General features: G+C 36.9%; 1 protein-coding gene across 4 annotated transcripts in view; it reads left to right on the forward strand.

Moving 5' to 3' along the window:
* LOC126359375 (uncharacterized) overlaps positions 1-15,994 on the forward strand; it is a 661,877-nt gene that overhangs the window by 552,818 nt on the left and 93,065 nt on the right. For all 4 annotated transcript variants that reach the window (XM_050007626.1, XM_050007624.1, XM_050007625.1 and 1 more), the window contains 2 exons: positions 5,858-5,950; positions 15,153-15,378. In XM_050007626.1, coding sequence (XP_049863583.1) covers positions 5,858-5,950; positions 15,153-15,378 — 319 coding nt within the window. The remainder of the gene's footprint in view (positions 1-5,857; positions 5,951-15,152; positions 15,379-15,994) is intronic.

The following is a 15,994-nucleotide window of genomic DNA, read 5'->3' on the forward strand; positions in this document are numbered from 1 at the left end:
CCCCTGTTATGTCTACATGACTTGGGTCCAGTGGCATAATAATCTTGCAGGGGTGCAATGTCGGTAACTTCGACTTCACCATATCTTGTCCAATATTTGTCACTGCTTGGACTTTTATTCATTTATTGAGGTCTACATTATTTTATAATGAAGTAAAATGTACCAACTTCAGTTATTATTTTTTATGTGAAACAGTTCAAAACATGGAAAATCACACAGTCCACACTGTCACTACTTGCACAATAATAATGCGTTTAGTTTTCCATTGTTTCACTACATCAATGTGGACATGAAACACAAAACCTAACAAATGGAAAATATATTGTGTACACTTTAGTTGTGTTTGCACTAGGAATGACGAGAATAGTCCCATACAGTAGCTGAAAACAAGGTAAGTGTCATGAAACTGTTGTTTTACACAGTACCCTCAGAACATCCTCAAGATTCCTTTCCATACATTTCTGCTACCTTCCCAGTTTAGTGCTCTCCAATTGATTCCCTTCTTGTTCTTGATCTTCTTCTTCTTTTTTTACCCCTCTCCCATCTTGAAACCTCACGTTTCCTCTTTCCCTTCCCTTTTGCCCTTCCTCATTTGTTTTTGTCTGTTACCAAATTACTCTTCAGGAGATATGGCACCCCAGCCGCCATATCCAAGTTAACACCAGTATATGGGTCTCAACACATCGATCCATTTTTCTGTGACAAGTTGCACAAGTATTTTGCTAGCACCACTTTGTACTCTACATTTTCAGAGTATCCTGACAATGAACTGAGCTTATATGATCATATCCTGAAAAGCTATATTATGAGAAGGAAAGTTACCACTCAGCATATAGTGGAGATGCTGAGTCGCAGATAGGCACAACAAAAAGATTTCACACTTAAAGCTTTCGGCCAATGGCCTTTGTCAACAATAGATGCACACACACACACACACACACACACACACACACACACACACACACACACACACACACACACACACACACATTCACGAAAATGCAACTCACAGACACGACTGCAATCTCAGGCAACTAAAACCACACAGTTGCCTGAGACAGCAGTCGTGTGTGTGAGTTGCATTTTCGTGAGTGAATATGTGTGTGTGTGTATGTGTGTGTGTGTGTGTGTGTGTGTGTGTGTGTGTGTCTATTGTTGAAAAAGGCCATTGGCCATTGGCTGAAAGCTTTAAATGTGAATTTTTTTTGCTGTGCCCAGCTGCGACTCAGCATCTCTGCTATATGGTGAGTGGCAACTTTCCTTCTCATAATATCTTTACATTCCATCTTTACATTCCATCAATGATTTTTCATTGTTTGTTTTTAATCCGTAAAAACTGTAACACCCAGCTTTTTATACTTAACGGAATTACTTCTTGCAATGACTACAACTTCACATGACGGACAGCATTCACAATGGTCAACAGTTGGGGGCTTTGATTCCATCTTGTAACTCAAACTTTGCATCTGTTATGTGTAGTTATCTTTCAATGCAATGTTAAATGCTGGCAGAAGACAATGATACAGAATGATCATTGTTCATTCATAACTTTTCATTCTATATGCGTTCAACATAGCCTTTAAATGGGCAACATTCAGTACATTCTCCCTCTTCACACCTTTGAAATTCTAATGATTTAATGCTATAATGTGATGCAATGCCTCATTTCAAGTGTTTTAGAAGCTACCTAAATCTTATTATAATTTTTAGCAAAAGTCTTGTTCAAACTATTTTATTCACAATCTTTGATTACATTTTTTGTGAAAAGTCCTACGTTGTTTCGTTCAGTGATAAACATGCTCAGATCTTTGTAATAACTTGTGGTAATCACAAATATGCAGTTAACTCCACAGCAGTTGTGCCCTACAGCATTGATATCTTCCAGGCAGGGCTGTTGTTTTATGCGAGTTTAAATTTTGAACCTGTTTTATTTGGAATATGTCAATACTGTGGTTGCACATTTGTGGTTCAGTTGTCCACTTGTTTGTCATTTCATTTTATAATTCAGATCCAAGTATGTACATTAACAAAAGAAATTAATTATGGAGATCAAACACTCTAAATGAAATAGATTTAGGGCCACTATTAACTATTAGTGACAATGTCACAATGGTAATCTCAGCTGATGATGCTTGTCATTGTTAGCGCTATGATGCTGTTAGCACTACGATGTTAACGAGTCAGTAACTAGATGCATAGGACAGTTCTGCTTTGTAGATTCATTGTAATAAACTTTTTCTGGCACAGTTAAATCCCTGAAGTCTTTCATGTATGTGAGAGTTGCTCTAGCACATATTCTGTTTTTCAGCTAACAAATATTTTGTGCAGAAAGCTGATCTTTTATAGCATGCTGTTGATACCTACAATCTTACATCCACTGACAGGTCTTTCACCTCTTGTTACAGTCTTGCAGGAGGGTGGAGTGGATATTGAAAAAACTGTAAAGTACTCACACTACCATACGCAAGCAATATGTTTCCTCCTTCAGTTGAGCCCAGTTCAGTAGTCCATTTACATGTCCATTGAACGTTTAAATAGGAAAACCAGATTAATGGCTTCTTCTGACAAATATGTATGCAAGTTTTCCCTGCCAAAGACAGTTTCGACAAAATTCTTTTGGTGTGTGATGTAGTGGTCAGTTTCAATAATTGGCTAATATTTTGTCATGGTCTCCTCCTTCATAGACAAGAATGTAGACTAAGCACTAAATCATTAACAGATTTGAGCAATGACTATCACACTTTTATGGGGTACATCCAAAATTTCCTTTGTATCTAGGAGTGTTTCTACATTCGGAAAAACCTGTTGCTTTCTGTTCATCAGGGAGCTCTCAGTCCACTCTTTGACATGACCACATATCCCATATTTTATTTAGTAATTACAGCTGCATTATTGATCTAAAAACTTTTCAAACCCTCCCACAGTCTAACACCAATCCTACACATTTGATACTTTCCATTCACATACATGACCTCCTGCGGAAAGCATCTGCATCAATCTTATCCCTAACTACCAAGAGCACTCACATCACCCCCAACAAATGCCACATCAAATATTTGATCATATCTCTTCTCTGTACATTTAAAAAAAATATCAGTTTGTAAAATCTATGATTGAAGGGAATTATGTTGGACTACTACCTACTCATCCTTGCCTGTAGGGTGGGTATGGGGGATTTTTGAGTGTCTTAACACCAATCCTAGCACAAAATTTTGTATAGTGTATTGAGAACAGGTCTTGACTGGCATGACCAGAGTTTCAGATAATCTGCAATCTTTATTTATACAGAATATCTTCAGATGAAGCAAATTAGGAAGTCCTAAGAAGAAGTAAAAACTGATGAATAGATAAACTAGGCAGGATATACTGCAATGTCTAGCCTACATAGAAAAAAATAACTTGAGCTTTTGAGGTATGTGTCAGATTGTTTGGCTAGATGACGAATTTTATCCATGGAGAAAGGCCAGCTGATACTTGAGCCAATGGTTAAAAGCTCCATTGCATTATTTGTATTTTGTTATTGCAGTTATTTATTCTTTGATTATATTTTTACATTGGTATCATGAACAAATATACAGTCTGACACTAGGGGGAGAAAGAATTCAAATGCCCAACATCATAAATATAACATCATAATTACATTACATATTTAATTAATTTAATAACTCCTAGAGTAATGTATGGAGTTTTGAGAAAACACAGTCTATACAATTCTGTCCAGTAAATGGCATAACACCATTTTTAAATATAGACTATGGACAGAAATCTGTTGCTAAGGCAGAATATTCAAAATTTATGGGTGTGTGGACTGGTGAGAAATTGAATTGGAAGAAACACATAGATGATCTGCTGAAACGGTTAGGTTCAGCTACTTACACTATGAGGGTTATTGAACATTTTGGTGATAAACATCAGTAAATGAGCCACCTATGCCTATTTTCATTCACTGCTTTCACTGCTTTCATATGGCATTATATTTTGGGGCACTTCATCCTTAAGAGAGAAAGTATTCATTGCACAAAAGTGTGTAATGAGAATAATAGTTGGAGCCCTCCCAACACCACCTTGCAAACATTTATTTAAGGAACTCTGGATATCCAAAGTACTTTTACAATACATATATTCATTAAATTTTTTTTATTAATAACTCATCCCAGTTTGAAAAGTGAAGTGCATAGCTACAACACTAGAAGAAAGGATGATCTTCACTATTCTGGATTAAATCTTACTTTGGCACAGAAAGGGGTGAATTATGCTGCCACAAAATCTTTGGTCATTTGCCAGATATCATTAAAAGTCTTACAGATAGCCACCAACATTTAAAAGCAAATTAAAAGAATTTCTGAATGGCAACTGAGGAAAAAATTAAAAATAAATAAATTAATAAATAAATGAAATAATTAATGATTTTGTGTAAAGAAAACAAACATTAAAGTAGCATATTCCACATCATTATGAAATGTCGTATTCATGAGCTATGGAACAAGTATTATTGTATGTATGTAGTGAGTTGACATTTCACCAACAATGATTCAGAGATTGATCAGTATTGGTTTTTGAGTGTTTCAATGCCAGGTCTGGGTCAAAGCAGTGACACAATTTCACTTCAAAGATATTTCATGTCAATTTGAGCTGACTGAGACTCTTGTGCTGTTCCCGGTGCACCCTCTTACGGTGAACAATCTGGTACTTAAGGTTATTGCGAACAGTGATGTGTGCATATGATGAGCAAGAGATGAATACATTGTCAGTGAGGGAAATTCACTATCCCTTCAAGGCGAACCTAAAATTTCACCATTGTTCATTAACAGTCATGCTTTGCCCATAGATGTCAGTATACATTGATCACTGTTTGAAATATGGCCATTAGATTTCCTTTCCAGTCAAATATAGGCTATTTTTTAAAGACAGCCATGTTATTTACCAGCAGTGCTGCAGTTACTATGAAGCATTCTGTGTGGCAATAACAAGTAACCAGTTGGTTGTCCAGATGATTGGCTACCATGAAACAGTAGCTTACTGTAAACTTGATTACTTGCTGTGGACCACCACATCAGTGAGTTCAGTAGGTGTGTCAGTACCTATGGCATTTGAATTTCCCACTCCCCCTCTTCTGGCTTACTGCAGTTGTGCACTTCCCCTGGTCTAAACCTCCTATTCCCTCCTTACCATGCTGACTTTGTCACTGCTGCTGAGAACCACCTGCCTCCCTCTTTATTGTCTCTTATTACTGGTTGACTCCTCCTTTTCAAGTAGCCCCCACCCCCGACACACACACAACGCCTATCCTTGTGCTATGGAAACTGCTCATGAATAGTCTGTGTAACTGTAACTGTTGGTATGGGCATGTGTATGGGGGTTGCATGCTAAGATTATAAAAACTATCATAGTTCAGATGATGGTGTAATTTTGCTGTTTTAGTAGCAAATGTTCTTCTGATTTCCAAAAAATCTCTTAAAACTTCACCAACTTCGCTACATTTATTGTACATGGTATTACATTGCTATTATTTGGATTGTACCTGCTTTTTCATTTTTATATGTCTATAGATGTAATATTCATCCTATGTTCATCTCCCACTCCTCTTCTCTTTCTCCTTGTCTACCAGCTCCCCTGCCTCCAGTTTTCCCTCTGTTCCCTCACTTATCATTTCAGTAAATTCTTAATTTTGTCTAAGGCACTAGCTTAGTACTTTACCATTTTATCTAATTTATATATTCTTATATTCCCATCTTCATTATATTTCATTTCCATTTAGCCATACTGCAAAAACACATTGTCATCATACCACATGGCAGTATTCATGATACAAAGCTCTTCTAGATTTTTTAAAAAATCTTTCTGCTTTCTTTTTCAGATTTTTCAAACAAAATGATGTTGATAAGGCTGTCTTTGCTGCTTGTTATGCTTCCATACATGGAAGCCAACTGGTGTCTAACAAATAGAAAAGGTAAGTAAATGATTTACTTCAGTGTCCCTCAGTGTTTTTTATTTTGTTGGTAATTAATGCTGTTGTTAAAATTAGATTTGAATGTCTTTTTACTTACTGCATTGAAACCTTAATGAGTGGTCAGAAAGTATCCAACTTTCTGAATTAATACCAATAAATTTGTATAAAGCCAGAAATAGACCGCATGTGTAGTGGCATTTGACCTTTTCGCACATTGACTACAATAGGCCCTATATGTCTCTCTGATAAATGAATCGAATAGAGGGAACCATTCCACGTGGGAAAAATATATCTAAAAACAAAGTTGATGTGACTTACCAAACAAAAGCGCTGGTAGGTCGATAGATACACAAACAAACACAAACATACACACAAAATTCAAGCTTTCAGAACCAACAGTTGTTTCTTCAGGAAAGAGGGAAGGAGAGAGAAAGACGAAAGGATGTGGGTTTTAAGGGAGAGGGTAAGGAGTCATTCCAGTCCCGGGAGCGGAAAGACTTACCTTAAGGGGAAAAAAGGACAGGTATACGCTCGAACACACACACATATCCATCCGCACATACATAGACCCAAGCAGACATTGTGTCTGTGTATGTGCAGATGGATATGTGTGTGTGTGTGCGAGTGTATACCTGTCCTTTTTTCCCCTTAATGTAAGTCTTTCCGCTACCGGGATTGGAATGACTCCTTACCCTCTCCCTTGAAACCCACATCCTTTCGTCTTTCCCTCTCCTTCCCTCTTTCCTGAAGAAGCAACCGTTGGTTGCAAAAGCTTGAATTTTGTGTGTATGTTTGTGTTTGTTTGTGTATCTATCGACCTGTCAGCGCTTTTGTTTGGTAAGTCACATCAACTTTGTTTTTAGATATGATGATTGATTCATTTTTGCATGTCTCAACAATCAGGTGCACTTGTTGTAAAATATGAATTGTGTCAAAAATAAATTAAATTTCAGAAACCAAACAAACTGTGCAGAGATATATTTCTAACACAGTACTTTCAGACAACTCAAGAGTGTATAATTGTTGTAAATGTTGGTTCAGAAAGTACAGAAGTGCTGAAATACATTGGAGTATGTTAGATCTTTCATCTTGTAAAACCTACAGTCTTGAGATAACTCATAAGTGTATGACTGATATAAATAACATGCTGGAGACGCTGAGTTGCGGATAGGCACAACAAAAGGACTGTTAGCAAGTAAGCTTTCAGCCAAAAGGTCTCCATCAGAAGTTGACAACAAACAAACACACACACACACACACACACACACACACACACACACACACACACACACACACACATGGCCACAGTCTCCATCTGTTGAGCCACACTGTGGGTAGCAGCACATGGAAGAAGCTTGCAGCTGTCTGTTGTGCATGGTCAAAGCAGTTGATGCAACATAGCTCGTAAGTAGAGTGTGCAGTGCATCTTTGGAATGTGACAAGTGAAACACAGGAAAGAAGAGGAATAAGGACAGGCACTGAGTATAGTAATGTCTCAGAAAATAGTAACAAAGGAGAAAAACAGCACTGGGTTGCAGAATGGGAGGGAAGCCGTTAGACAAAATCAAACAGTGAAAATTCAGGATGGAGTAATGACATGAAAAGGACAATTGATACTCACCACACCAGAGACTGTGGCCATATGTGTATGAGTTGCATTTGTGTGTGTGTGTGTGTGTGTGTGTGTGTGTGTGTGTGTGTGTATTGTATAGTTCTGAAGAAGGCCTTTCTGGCTGAAAGCTTACTTGATGACAGTCTTTCTGTTGTGCCCTGTGACTCTGCATCTCCACTATGTAGTGAGTAGCAACTATCCTTTTCATAAAATGTCATTATTCCATCCTGGATTTCTGTTGTTTGGTTAATATAAATGTTCCTGGCAGGACTATGAAGGTGAGTGATTGGCCTACATACTAGAGTAAGATCTCGAAAGTGATTTGTTGGAGAATGTTGCAAACTCTCAAGATTTTCATACAGCTGTTCACTTGACCATACCAATATTTGTTCTTATTTTTTATTGTATTTTCAAAAAGCTTCTGTAATCTTCTCCATCTATTCTATGAATGAAATTATTATCATCCATCATATGCTAACTATTTAGGAGGTTATAGGACACAAATAAATCACTGGAAACCATACTAGCACTACCTGCATTAGATGTATTGATAGCCTACCTGAAGCTGTATGTCTTTCTGCTACCTTACACCCATTCTATAAGATGGTAGATAAAACTGACCTAAACAGCTCTCAAGTTAATTTGCTGTAACCCTTTTCTTACAAAGTATTTTTCAAGGCCTCACTAAACAAGCTCAAACAGTGAACACGAAATATGTGGGTATCAAGGAGATTTCAGAAAAAGAAGATTTGGACGTGAGTCAGAGAGGATGATGGTTTGTCAGAACATGGAAGTTTACTCACTGCCTTCCATTCACTGATGGTGGGTGTTACTGTCAATGAAATAAGGAGCTCAGAAAATGGTGAAAAACTGCATTCTGAATGCAAGAGGGCAGGTCTCATGATCTTCAGTTTCCTACTGTTGCAAATATGTGCAAAGTGAAATGGTATTCAAGCAGTAATTCCTCAGACTCAAACCATTTGGTACTGGCAGGAAGTTGTCCAAGCTATGACTAAGACTGATTACAGGAAGTTAGAAACTACACAAAACAAGTCTGCGGAGTTTTCTTAAATTATTGAAAATTGCAACTAGACCCATGTACTTTCATTCATCATATTCTGTAGATCACATTGAGAAGGTTAATCTTTGGAGATGTGCAACAAGCCAAGGTATAAATTAACAAAAATCAACTCACAGAAATGTAATCTGTACACAGTATTTACAATAAATAATCATTATTCTACTTAATATTATCTGTGCCTATGTCAGCTAAATGTAAACTAGTAACATCAAAAATTGGAACACTTCCTTAATGTTCAGCAGGTGTTATCTATTTACTTCCATGAACCAAAGATATACCCGTACACTAAGTATCGCTACTTAGAGCTATCAGCCTGCTTGCACACAATCATCACTTAATATGGCCACTATTAATTTTTAAAGTAATACATTGATTCATAGCAGCTACATTTCAAGCATCTCAATACCTTTCACGCTCAAGATTTTGCAAACTAGGAGCTATAGCTTTATGTAAGTATTTTTCTGAACCCAACAGTAAGTGAACTGAACAAAAAATTAGACACCTACCCTCTCTTCACGGACATACCTTGCTAATATCATGAAATGTGGCTGTTAGCCTTGATAACCGCCTTAAGGGGCTTGTACGTGAATAACTGACAAAAAAGAGATTGTTTAATTTTTGTCTTAAGAAATTCTCCATATTTTTGGAACGGGAAAAATTTTACTTCCAGGAAAATGGAACACAGGAAGTACCAAAATCAGAGGAATTTAAAATTGTCTGCACACACCATGACATCCCCATGGCACACAGTCAGCTCTATTAAAAATAAAGATTTGTTTCATGACTTTTTAGTCATCTTAAGCTAGATAACCCGTGAAAGCTTTACAGTTGCTTATCTTTTGTTTATACAGAGTGTTGAGTCATTGTTTGCTGTTGTTTTGGTGCAAATATTGTGTTTACAGCGAAGTAATTGTTTACGTGAGTTTCTAATTGTGTGTGTTAGTTTCTTATTCCACTTGAAAACAATGAGAAGAATTAAGAAATAAATTTTATGGAAATTGGTTCACCAAATGGATTAACTATGGCAATACTGAAACACAACATGATTCAGCACTTGAACGAGCTGCAACTACTCCAAGTGAATTGAAGCTAAAACTGAAATATTTGGACAGTTGGCTTGACAGTATTAATGCTGATAATATAGAGATACCAATTATTGATTCATATTGTGTTATTGTTGAACTCTCTGCTCTATCTGAACTATAAATAATGACTGTGGCAATAGTTGTGTGAAGGTAGTTAGGGAGAGGTTGTGTAACAAAATTAAGAATTGTTTGTAATTTTTGTGATTTAACTGATTGTGGTTGTACTTGTGACATAAGTAAACAGAGAGTGTATAACACAAATATTAAACTTGCTTATGCTATGAGGTGTATAGGCAAAGGGTACAGCAGTGCACAAATTTTCTTTGCCCTTATGGACTTACCTCCCCCTACAAGATTTCACAGGTACAATAAAATTATTCTACAGACTTTAGAAGATGTAGCAGATGATATATGAAAAATGCTGTTCACGAAAGTGTAGATATGAATGACAGCAATTCATGTATGTCTGCAGCCGTGGATGAAACCTGGCAGCGAAGAGGTCGTAGTTCACTAAATGGTGTAGTGACAGCTACCTCCTTGGACAATGGTAAAGTCATTGATGTGGAATGTAGTACCAAGTACTGTCATGGCTGTACTAGTGGAACTGAAAATCATAAATGTTTGATTAATTTTAGTGGTTATAGCGGACGGATATGGAATCTGAAGGTGTTGCGAAGATACTTCACAGGTCAATGGAGAAATATGGTATGATGTATACATCTCACCTAGGAGATGGAGACTCAAAAGGATACCAAAAGGTTTGTGAATGACACAAAGATTGACAAAATGGAATGTGTTGGACTTCTCCAGAAAATGTTAGGTACAATATTGAGGAATTTGAAGGGAAAGAAATTAGCTGATGGAAAGTGCATTAGTGGACATAGTCGGCTTACATAGAAATAGACAAGTTGCAGTATTATTATGGACAAACCATAAGACAAAATAAAAATCAACTTGAGCAAATGAAAAAAGCAATGTGGGCTACCTGCTTTCATAAATCCTTCACAGATGACAACCCATCTGGTAGTGATTCATGGTGTGGCTACCAGAGGGCTGTTACTCAAGATGAGACCTACAACCACAAACTTTCTTTTCCATTTGCTATAATGGAAGTTATAAAACCTATACATAGGGATCATAGCAACACGAGATTATTAGAGAAATGTTTAAATGATAATCCAAATGAAAGTTTCAACAATTGTATATGGGAACGGATACCAAAAAGTATTATAGTAGGATTAAATACTTTGAAAATAGGTGTGCCAGACATCAATGACGACACAGTGTCAAAGCTTAATGTAATGGAACTGATGGGAGTGCCTGATGCTCTAAATGTGCATAGAACTCTAATAGTCATTGACCAAATGAGACTCTTCAAAGCAGAAAAATCATTATTGGAAGCCACCAAAGAAGCAAGAATGAGAAGAAGTGAAAAGGAGAAGGGAGGAAGACCAACACAGGCAACAAGATGAATATGGATGTAGGATTCACTAGTGCCATGCAGGTTTAATAGCAAAAGCAAGCTTTAACTTTAACTTGAATTTCCTGAAAGTTAAATTATTTCATTTTCTGGTACACTTTGGCTAAAAACTGTTAAAGACTGAGAGCTGAAATTTTGTATACTGTCTTCAAACATGCTTAACTAAAAAGTAGAGTGCTCTTGTACCTTAACTTTGAAAATAAAATGCTTTTTTGAAGAAAAATCCTGAATTCATTTCGAAAAATTTTGATACTGATAATTAAATATTTTTTATACCATAATTTTATGACAGCACCATGTTTTCAATAGTCTGCTTTAAAGATAGTAGTGCAAAGAAATTACAGAAACAATTAAACCTTGTACTTTGTTTGCATTTTGAGTAATGTACACCTATGATGTACATAAGTAATTAGCATGGTTTATTTCACTTGCAGGAAAAAATACAATTCAAAGAAAGTGTGAGAGCTGAAGCTGTAGTTCATACATAAAAATGTTCTTAAAAGATAGTAAGCATTATGTGGGCTTACAAATCTTATTCTTTGAGTTACACTGTTCAGAAAACTGACAAGTTTTTCGAGGTTTCTCCTGGTATTCATGGGCCAGTCCCTCTTAACTGAGTGAGAAAGAGGGTCTGCAAGTGTCTTTAGCTATGCCGTATCTAGCAGAAACCATGCATCAATGCTTAAGTCCTGTAGTGGTGCCAGATTACAAGTGATGTTGATTACACCCATTGTTCCAAATAACCCCAGACACGTTCTGTAGGATTAAAATTGCATGATTTAGTTGGCCAGTCATGGTGAGGAAGGATGCCTGAGTTTTCATCCAACCAGGAACATATGCTTGCAGCTCTGGGAGCACAGCTGTTATCACCTTGGAAGGGGGGAATGTTCACAGTGTACTCAACTCCAAAACATTAGGGAATCAACTCTGGCCTGAAATACACCCTCATTGGGCTGTCAATGCACTCACATTGAAAGGAGGCAAAATTGTGACTCATCAGACTGTTCTACATGCTTACAGGCAAATATTGACCAGTTTCCTTGTTGGACCCATAAAAGATGTGCAGTTTTATTAGCTGCTGTGAGAAATGGTTTTATGCAAGGTACCTGACTCCAAATATACATTGCATACAGTTCCATTCACAATATTAGCTTGGAAACTGGATGATATGGATCTCTATTCATTTTCAGCAGATACTCCTGTCAGGTTTTGAAGCTGACTGTCATTGACAAGGTGTGACTTGTGTCTCCAGTCCCTTTAAGTTAGGACCTTTCCATCACCATTGTTCTTACACTGTGTTGCTAGACCAGGTGCTACACCATTCCTTGTAGACACTTTAGGTAGTCCATGTTGATACACCAACAATTCAGGCAGCTGTTAATGGGCACATCCAAACATGGTATCTCCTTTCTGCTATTTTCTCACATCACCACACCAATCTGTCTTGTTGAGCTGATTCCACACAAATGAGTGGCACATACACACCACTTCATTGCTATAACTTCTGTTAGTGGCATTGGGCTACACAACCATCTGGCCTCAGTTCTACACTGACCAGTGCGCCAAAGTGGCCAGTGTATTTTATCCAGTGATCTCATAATCTTACTACATTAGAGACCATTTCTAGAAGTTTAATAATAGCTAATTATTAATGTAGTCTAAGAACTGCTTACTTTTATAATAGTTTATACTTTTACTGATTCCACGCAATGAAGATTCCCTTTCATGATGGGATCTGTGAAAGATGAGAATTGAATGAATGAATATTTTTGTCTCCTGCTGTTTGGTTTTGTTTTGCAAGAATGCATTTGACTTCATTGGAATTTTCTTACTATCTTAAAAACAAAGTGGTTTAAGATGCATTCTGTAAGAATCAGAGATTCCATTCCTAGGACAGCTAGAGTTAAGATATAATTTACAGAAAGTTAGGAACTAGGCTGTGTGTTTAGCAGGTGGTGCTGATTAGAAAGAACAAATGTTTAGAACACAAGTGTGTGTCACACTAATGAGCTGTACCTTTATGTCCATGGCCTACTGCATGAGTGAATGCTGCCTGCTGGCATTGTGCACACATGATATGGTGAGGAAAGTATAGAAGTGGAGCAGAGATGAATAAGGAATAATTGTAACAACAATAATGTGACCCAAAGATGAAATCCACAGACTTAGTGACTTTGACAAAGGACAGATTGTTATGGCCCAGTACATGTGAAACAAGGATCTTGGAAACAGAGAAGCTGGGCTGCCATTCACAGGTTACTTTCATGAGCATATACAGAAAGGGGTTTGAGGCACAGTGAAACCACAAGTAGGCGATACAGTTTTGGTTGGGTACACCTTATCAAAGGCTTCACTGGTCTGTAAAGCAGAATAAGTGGTGATCTGTGGCAATTATGATGACATGAGTGAAATGCTAGTGCAGGCACCAATGTTTCAAAACATACCATTTCATATAAATTGTTGACCTTGGGGCTCTGTATCAGATAACCCCTACAGGTTCCCAACAACACTGTCAGTAGGATTACAATGGGCATGGAATCATTGAGATTGGATCAATGGAAACCCGTTTCTTGGTCAGATGAATCTGATTTCTTGTTACATCAGGTTAATGCTCATACCTGTATATGTCAAAGTCCAGGTGCAATATGCACCACACCATGGAATAGGCTGGCAGGGGCAGTGTTTTGCAGTGAGGCACATTCAGCTGCACTTCTGTAGGCCCTGTGGTAGTAATCAAACACAACAGATGTGGGCTATGTGAACATTATTGTGCGCCATTTGCATCTCTTCATGCTGGCAATGGCATGTTCCAGTAGGAAAACTGTCCATGTCACCAGACCAGCATATCGCTACATTTATTTGAGGGGCATACAGTGAGCTCACATTGATGTTTTAGCCACCAGATTTGTCTGATCAGAAATCGATGGAACATGGAACACATCTGGGGGCCAGCTCCATGTTCACAAACTACTGGTCCATAACAAACGGGAATTATGTGATGATGTCTGGTGCCACAAACCTCTGGAGACATCCCAAGGAATTGTCAGATCCATGCCAAGCAGAATCACTGCTCTATTGTGTTCCAGCAGTGAACCAACAGGCTATTAAGAGGATGGTCTTAATATTTTTGCTCATCAGTGTATGATTCTGCTTTCTTACTTTTTGTAGGCTTGGAAATATTTCAGAACACTCAATCCCCCCCTCCCCTCTCCTTTTAATATATAGCAAGAGAATATATTGTTAACATATACAGGTCTCATCTTGCTATGGCTTTTCTGAATGCTGTTTGACTAGATGTAGATGTTTAACTGTATAATCTGAATTATATGAACACAGTTTATCATTAGTGTCTACATTCTGGATAAAGATGTTTCTCTGTCTTTGCAATGTGTTCTCTCAGGAGTGCTGCAATGAACTAAATTCAAGCAACAGTGATACTTTGGCAATTCTCAACCCTAAGTGTATGCTTGTGAGTTTTTGGCTCATGTCTGAACAGATCTGTTGCTCCAGTTTGTATCTTTAATGTTAAAATACAGAAAATATTTTAAAGACTGTGATCACTTTTCTTATGCACCTATCTTTGGAAATTTATTGTTTGAAAAATTACACTTGTGTATTTATTTAATCAAAGTTGCCACAGTAGCTCATGCTAAAATAGATTTATGTGTTTTACTTAACCAGCTTCATATTTATTTGTCATTTGATTTTTGTACTGTGGTTCTACTCTGTGTAACTTATTCTTTATTCTTATCATTTGTTATACTTTTGTATATTTTCCTTGTCCTTATTCTTGTGGAAAGGGGTGTCTCCAGTTTCAAAAGTTTATAATTCTTCTATTTATTTTCTTATGATGTCCATTTATTATAACACACTATTTTACAGTATATAACCCATTTATGTGACTTTTAATGTTGTTTTAACTTTTATTTTATGTCTTTTCTCAGAAGTGAGCCCGAAACGTTTCATGTATTATCAAGGACGAACATCAGACATACGTTTAGAAGCTTCAGACAGGATAACACACCAACTGGCCAGTCATATCTTCAAAATATTCTTAGAAGAAGTACTTGGATATGCTTATGTGTCTGTAGTGAAAGGGAAAGAATATAGCAATGAAACTGAGATATTGGGACACCTTTCTGTACCTCTGAATGGCAGCAGTCCTGCTCAGTAAGTTGATAAAATTACTTTTACTGCATTACTAAAATTATTAAAATAAACTTGTAAACTACCACAAACTTGTAAACTAAGTGGTTTAAAAAATACAGCACAGAGCACTGAAGACTACAAGTATAACATTTAACTTATTGTTCTTCAGTGTGATCTGAACTCTTAATTAGATATGCAACAATAATTCATACCAATTCTGAAATTATTTTGTGGCAAATTATAAAATCAGCCATATGTTACTATCTTCAGTATTTGATCAACTAAAAGTATGTTCTCGCAGGAATTTAATATTAAGATTTCTGCTGTGTGCTTTTATTGACTGAAGCAAGGAGTATGGTGTTCTTTAATCTGAAAGATAGAAATCATGTTTTCATATCCATTTAGATATTTATTCTATATACTACATCTAGTTACTCTTTAATGTAGTCTTCCACCTTTTACTTGGTTTGGATGGCCACTTTTTACACAATGTTCTCAGCTTGTTATGTCGCCTCTAAACTGAACATTTCTTTTCTCTTGTATTAAACAGTGGAAAACCCAGGATGGAATAACAATGTAGGAAGGATAGATTGCTATGTCACCGCTAAAGTAGACATTTCTTTTCTCTTGTATAAAA

The sequence above is a fragment of the Schistocerca gregaria genome, chromosome 1 (assembly GCF_023897955.1).
Source record: "Schistocerca gregaria isolate iqSchGreg1 chromosome 1, iqSchGreg1.2, whole genome shotgun sequence".
In the NCBI taxonomy this organism is placed as follows: domain Eukaryota; kingdom Metazoa; phylum Arthropoda; class Insecta; order Orthoptera; family Acrididae; genus Schistocerca; species Schistocerca gregaria.